The sequence below is a fragment of the Solenopsis invicta genome, chromosome 9, assembly GCF_016802725.1.
Source record: "Solenopsis invicta isolate M01_SB chromosome 9, UNIL_Sinv_3.0, whole genome shotgun sequence".
NCBI lineage: Eukaryota > Metazoa > Arthropoda > Insecta > Hymenoptera > Formicidae > Solenopsis > Solenopsis invicta.
The window spans coordinates 7,076,349-7,083,015 of record NC_052672.1 but is presented as its reverse complement, the minus strand read 5'-3'; the positions used below and the strand labels follow the sequence as shown (position 1 = coordinate 7,083,015).

General features: G+C 32.9%; 1 protein-coding gene across 3 annotated transcripts; it reads left to right on the top strand.

Annotated features, from left to right (window-relative positions):
- The first annotated feature begins 105 nt into the window (after positions 1–105).
- LOC105198883 lies at positions 106–6,662 on the top strand. Of its 3 annotated transcripts, XM_039453320.1 has the most exons (4): positions 2,720–3,112; positions 4,778–4,939; positions 5,182–5,403; positions 6,016–6,662. In XM_039453320.1, exons 3-4 carry the CDS (start codon positions 5,213–5,215, stop codon positions 6,257–6,259), a joined length of 435 nt encoding a protein of 144 aa, XP_039309254.1. In that variant the 5' UTR covers positions 2,720–3,112; positions 4,778–4,939; positions 5,182–5,212; the 3' UTR covers positions 6,260–6,662. The 3 variants fall into 3 exon arrangements, with proteins under 3 accessions (XP_039309253.1, XP_039309254.1, XP_039309252.1); XM_039453319.1 differs by lacking the exon at positions 2,720–3,112 and adding an exon at positions 106–202 and having other exon boundaries at positions 4,778–5,403; XM_039453318.1 differs by having other exon boundaries at positions 4,778–5,403.
- The last annotated feature ends 5 nt before the right edge of the window (positions 6,663–6,667 follow it).

Sequence of the window (6,667 nt, the reverse complement as noted above, 5' to 3'; positions counted from 1 at the left end):
TCGGCCGAGCGCGCGCGCGTCCTCGTGAGAAAGAGAAAGAGGAAGAAAGAGAGAAGTTAAGACCTCCCCCCACAGGTAGGAGGTAAAGCCGTAGGTACAAACGACGGCAAACTAAACTGCGGGACAGCCACGGATGGTAGACCGTGTCGGGGCCGGCGCTTTTCGTGCCGACGGGGACTCTAGCGTTCGGGCATCTCTCGAGGTGAGGTGGTGGCAATGACCGTTCTCTCCCGCGTTCTTCTTCGTCTCCCTCGCGCGCGCGGAACGTCCCGACCTGATCCTCCTTCTCCTCGACCCCTCTTCCTTCTACCTGTTGCAGTTCCCTCTTCTACCGCCAGTATTACCACCACCACACCACACCATCACCATCAAGACTTGAACATCATCTCTGTAGTTAGCTTCCTCTCCTGCTCGTGTGTTGTTCCCTCACCCTTGGCTGCTTCTCTCGTCTTCCCCACTACGACCTCGTTGTCGCTGTTCGCAGGTCGACGGCGAATGATCGCTTGTACTTCGTCGATGGTGTCTACTTTATGTCAGTTTATGTTTATTCTCTATTTTTTTTTTTTACTTTTCCTTCTTGATTACATTCTTTGGATTTGTGATGTTTATTAGCAGATAGTGACGTTTTCCTATGATTGCGTTTTGATCAAGAATCATAGTTGATAAAGACGAAGGCAAGGCTGGTGATCTTTTCATTAATTGCTATTTTAGTAATGCGGTAATTGAAAAAACAATATGATTGTGAAAATAAATCTGACTTGAGGCTACCTAGACTTGAAACTATATTTCAAAATCTAGACATAGGAATTTTAATACAATAATTTTTATGTTTTAATAATTGGAAGAAATTGTATTTACAATTTGTCGAGATTTGACTGAAATCATTCAAATTCATGTAAATAACAAGGTCTAGGATAAAGTTTTGAAGTACACTCTTTGTTAGCTATTTCAGATGACGTCCTTCCAGTGACAAAAGGTCTATCTCCTTTGATCCAAAGAAATATAAATCTAATTTAGGGTAGATAAAGAAAAATTTTTCTGAGTTTCTCGGAATATAAAGATATTATCAAACATCTTAATAAAGTTGATAAATATACGGCGACAGTGCTCTTTAAAATAAAACTTATCTTAGAGGTAGAACAGAATGCATATTGGCCTATAAGTTCAAATTTGAAAGAGCACTTAATTTTAAGCAGAACATAGATAAGAACAGATATTCATAATCTCAAATAGATTCTGTATGTCACGCTAATTAAAGATATGACTCAGAATAGATAAAATGCAAGGATGAGCTTTCAGAACGAGATCGTGCGGAAGTCTATCGCTGTCAATCACGGCAGCTTATTTCTTAGCAGAACTTTGGTACACACAATGTCATGCGGAAAAGAATTATTCCAATATGTCGTCATAGACTTCTTCACTAAGGTAGATGGCATCTGGTAGATCCGTGGAAGTCATGTTAGAATTGAAGAAAAATCTGTAATTCCTTCACAGAGAATCATAATTTTCTTATCAAGTGCTTTCTGTTTGACCAAACTTAGTTATTTCAATTTCTTTCAAATGACATTAAGTTTACTAAAATCATTAAAAATGAAAATATTTTTCAACTCTTTGCATTTTTGTTGTAAGTTGCGTTTTATTTCTTAAATTCTTGTAGAATTCATAATTTGCATCACTTTTGTGTTTCTTTCATCTTTTGAGTTTATTCTTTTCGCTCATTTTTTGTTTTAATGATGTATGTTAGCTATGGGAGAGGGAGAGAGAGAGAGAGAGAGAGAGAGAGACCTTAAAAAATATTTAAAATAATGGAAAAAGGACTTTATTTAGATATAATATTTATTTAAATTATTGTTATAAATATTTATATATTACAGAAGTGAGTACTAAATACAAATTAAATATCAATTTTTTAAAGTAATTCAAATGTCACTTTACATTGAATGTATTTTTAAATGTTTTGTTAATTTTCTTAAATAACAAGTGACAATTTAATTTATTAAATAAATAAGCACTATGATTGTTACGGTCTACTTCTCTGTGATTTACCTGCATCAGGTAAGTTTTTACCTGCAGGATCGTTCACAGTGAGTGTTCAGCATTGTCACGTTCGGTTATTATCGTTCCTAAAAATTTAAAAAAAGAATTAACTAAATTGAACTTGTGAAATAAAAAGACCACGATAAGATATATGAGAGTGTTAATAATGTTAATAACAATAATTTATTTTAATAAAATAATGGCAAGAATTATTAATAATGAATTGAATTGCGTCAAATATATTATTGATATTCTGTGTATTTAAAAAAAAATAAAACAGCAGTATTATAATTTATCGCGTTGACTTTGCATAATCGTAGATACTTTTATAATATAACTTTCACAGAAAAAAATTTTTTTATATATATTTACGTTTCAAATATTTTAAATATACACATAAATAAATATACATACATAATTAGATGAATTATATGAATACATACATACTTACATATAAATAAATAAATATATATATATATAAAAAATTTTTTCTTGGATTTATATATACACAGTAAAAAATAAAATGTAAAAAAGGTCCACTTTGAATTTTATGTTAAAATAATTCAAAAATTAAGTTAAAATAACTTAAAATAAGAGTTTTTTTAACTTAACTTTTGAGTTATTTTAACATCAAATTTAGAGTGGACCTTTTTTACATTTTATTTTTTTTACTGTGTATACATATAAAATTCTATTTTACATATCTAATTCTGCATCGTTCATCAATTCTTAGATTTCTTGGTTCTCATCAACAATGTTTTCTATCAGCAAAGAGTAAGGCGATTGGTGGGGTTAAATCTCGAAGATTGGTTGCGTGTTGTAGTCGAGGGGATGCGTCGCGAAGGGTGCTTTCATAGGTATATATACTCTCGTCGGCCGCGCAGCGGCCGATCTAAACTACTGAAACGTTCAACGACACATCTAGAAAATACACTAGAGTGTCGCGAGGGTGAAAAAAGAATAAGGTGTCAGTGAATTGACTTACAATTAGATTTCCTTTACATGTGATATTCGTTTTGAATCCTGCTCGATTTGATCGATTATACGAATCGCTACGAAGATTCTTTAGTAATCGGTAAGTCCTGATCAATAATTATTAGCTGTATGCAAAAGTTTTTATCTTTTTTTGAAATTTGTAATTGTTTATTATATAATACAGTGACTGTAAATCAATCTGAAAAATATTTTCCTTTATTTTAAAAATTTTTGCTATTTTTTGGGCAACTGTCGGATTCTTTTGCGAAAGAAAGATGTCAGTTTGGCAGCAATGAATTCATCGAGCTATTTTTGTATTTTTGTCACATCATGAAAGCTGTCCTGCTAAGGATTGCTGCATCGATCAGAATACATGATCATCTAAAGGTGTTAAATCAGGTGAATACGTCGCGTGCGGAAAATTTGTCAACTGAAATTAGTAATAGTTTGTTGAGTAGTCTGAGCAACGTGTGGTCTAACGTTGTCGTGCAACAATGACTTTTTAAATCCCTTGTCCAGTAAATGTTTTATTGATTTCTCCTCTTTCCTCCTTAATTTTATCAAACAAATCACTCAATCGATGACTGTAATGTTCAACATGAATCGTTTCACCCGGTTGAAGGAATTCTTAATAAATTAAATATTGTTGATGTAAAACTATAATATCACACTGATGAAGACTCTGTAGAGTCGAAACGTATGTGATTTGAGTAATAAATGTAAAATATTACATTATAACAACATCCAAATTTTTGCTCGTCTTACTAGTCTCTTTTTGTTGTATTATTTAATAAATTACCTTTCACCAAATATACAGAAGAATCTTTTTTCTGTTATAAATATTTGGTTTTGTCACTTTGATGTAAAAGATTTTCCGAGGTCCTTTGACGAATGTCTGTATTTAGGATTATCATGCATAATTCACTTTTTATCGCCACAGCTTATCCATAATTAGTCTTAAAATTACACTGCATATTTTTATGCAATAATGCACTGTAATAAAAAGTATGTGTCACACGGTGTTGCCCTATTATAAGTCTATTAAAAATTGGGAACGTATTAATCGAAAAATAAAACTTGCTCCTTCGATCTATAACAAATATAAATTTTACACATTTCTTTGTACATATATTGTACATATTAAACTGGTTAACGTAGCTGGACAACCGGTCAATCTTGTTAATGACATACAAGTATTTCGTGGCAAATAGCGCCGTGAGTAGAAATGCATTTTATCGTGTGTAATCAGTTCACATGCGTGCGACGAACGAACGTGTCATCACGGCACAAAAGAACGCGCCTGAAAATCGAATTCTGTGATTCATTCGATAGCTTCGTTATTACCGTAATCGGCCGTAGTACTCTCTATCTCGTATAATCGTACGCATTAGAATGCGGCGTAATGAATTTTACATATTCAGCGAAATTGTGCTGCTTCACGACTCCTCTTGTCATTTCGCGTTTCATTCGTGGCAGGTTTATCTCTTAACGAATTTATTCCGACAGTTTGCGCCTGTTTGTCGTTATTCGAGTAAATTCCATAAGTAAATTAAAATTAATATCGTACCTTGTTTCTTGCCGTTCTCAGACTATATAATTCCATTTTGTTCTGACGATTTACAATTAAAATGGTAACAGAGCAATTCGAGTTCAAAGCGAAAGGAATTTAGTAAATGAGAGAAAAAACCGATGTTGTATTGTTTTTTAGATTTTATTTTTTGCATAAAAGATGTAAAATATATATAGTGTAACGAACACTTTGCAGGACATTCTTAAGGAACAATGCGTTTCTTAACATTCCTCGTTGAATTCTTCGACTGACAAAGCTGACGGTACGCATCAATTTTGCACGTTAGTTGTCGAGGAACACCATCACGTTTTTCTTACAAATCAACCGTGTCGAAACGAACCCGCAAGGAAGTCTGCGGTATGTTTGATCATCATCAGTTTTTACAACTTTCGGAAACACGTCACGCGTTAAAAAACATTCGATCATACTCCTTTGATGTGCGTCACGCGAGGCAAAAAATTTCTCAGTGGTGAGAAAAGAGGAAAATGATTTGTCGTAAATTAATAATCGCACATGTAAATTTCGAAACCATGTCATTCTTTTACAAAACGTTCATCTTTCTACAAAATGTTTCTACAAGCTTCGCCGTATCATTGCAGCAATCGAGACTACTACTTTAAATTGTTCGAAATGCGGACACGAATGAATCTGGACCGTTTCTTATGTTGCTTGCTCATTGTCACCGTTATCGAAATGACGATTGCCTGTGCTGAACTGGAACCGGCTAGATTGGCCAGATCGGACGAGACTATTGATTCAGACATCTCGCTACAGAAATTTGTTGATTGCCTTAGAAATCGTTATATATACACAAAACCGAGGTAAATACATCTGTGAGCGTTGATGCCTATTTTTAGTGACATAAATCAGTGGATAATAAGATTGCTTCAAATGTAATTAATAAATTAGTGCCCAGTAAGAAGTAAAATCATTAGCGTCATTACTATTAAAATGATATTCAATAGTATACAATGTTTTCAAATATATCATATCGATGTATATCAATATAAACAGAGTTTGATCATGACTTGCAAATAATGTTTTTAAAACGTTTCAACGTTTCAAAAAAATCTTATATTAAATAATCTTTTTGAAATAATTATAGAATATTATTTTAAAACGTTTAAAAAGTACTTATAAAATATACGCATATTAATATAGTTATTTCACAAATGTCTCATATTAAAGCAAGGTTGACGAGAAAGGAGTAACAGAGAATTATTGTAGTGATTACGAGAAAAAGATAAAAGAACACATAAGTATGCAAAATACTAGTGATTTCAATAAATATTTATAATTATGCACAAAAATTTTTCTTAGAATATAAAAGAAGAATAAGTGCCTTAAATCTGTATATAAATATGAAAAAACAGAATTAATTATATTAAAAATTAAGAAAATTAAAAATATTGACAAATATACGCAATTGATAGGCATGGCAAACGAAGTGATGCTATGCCAATGATGGAGCTGAACGCCACCTGGGAGACCTTAAAGATGATTCAGGATGCGCAGCGGCAAAACGAACAGCGAAGGCAAGAGAACATCAGGCAGAACAAAGAGCAAATCCTGCTTCGCGACTTTCCGAGCTCGGACGCAGATGAGTATACCTCATACGATGCTACACGATCCGGTTCTCTTCCGGACGTAATCGACAAATATTATAACGATGTATAATAAATAATCTCCTTATATCGTCCTTTTCCTTCTCCTAATAGTGAGATTAATTTCTTCTCGACACTGAAATAAATTACTAAAGTTTTCTCTCGTCCTAACGCATTTACGAATAATCGTAGTGCTTGTTATATAAGTTTCGCTTTTTTCTCTGTGTTGATAACTTTTTGAATATCTCATCGATCAATAGATAGAGATGAGAGTATGTTTGAAAATGACAAAGAAGGCGCTAGGATGATAGAGAAGCAACTTTTTGTCCAGGTAATGTTTAAATTGTAAATAAATACCTGGGGCTCGAGTTATATCGAATTATAAAAATTTTAAGATATAAATCGAAGTAGCATATTTATGATTCTATTTAATCTTGTACAAATAAATTTAACTTGGGCATTCTTTTAACGATAAACTTCA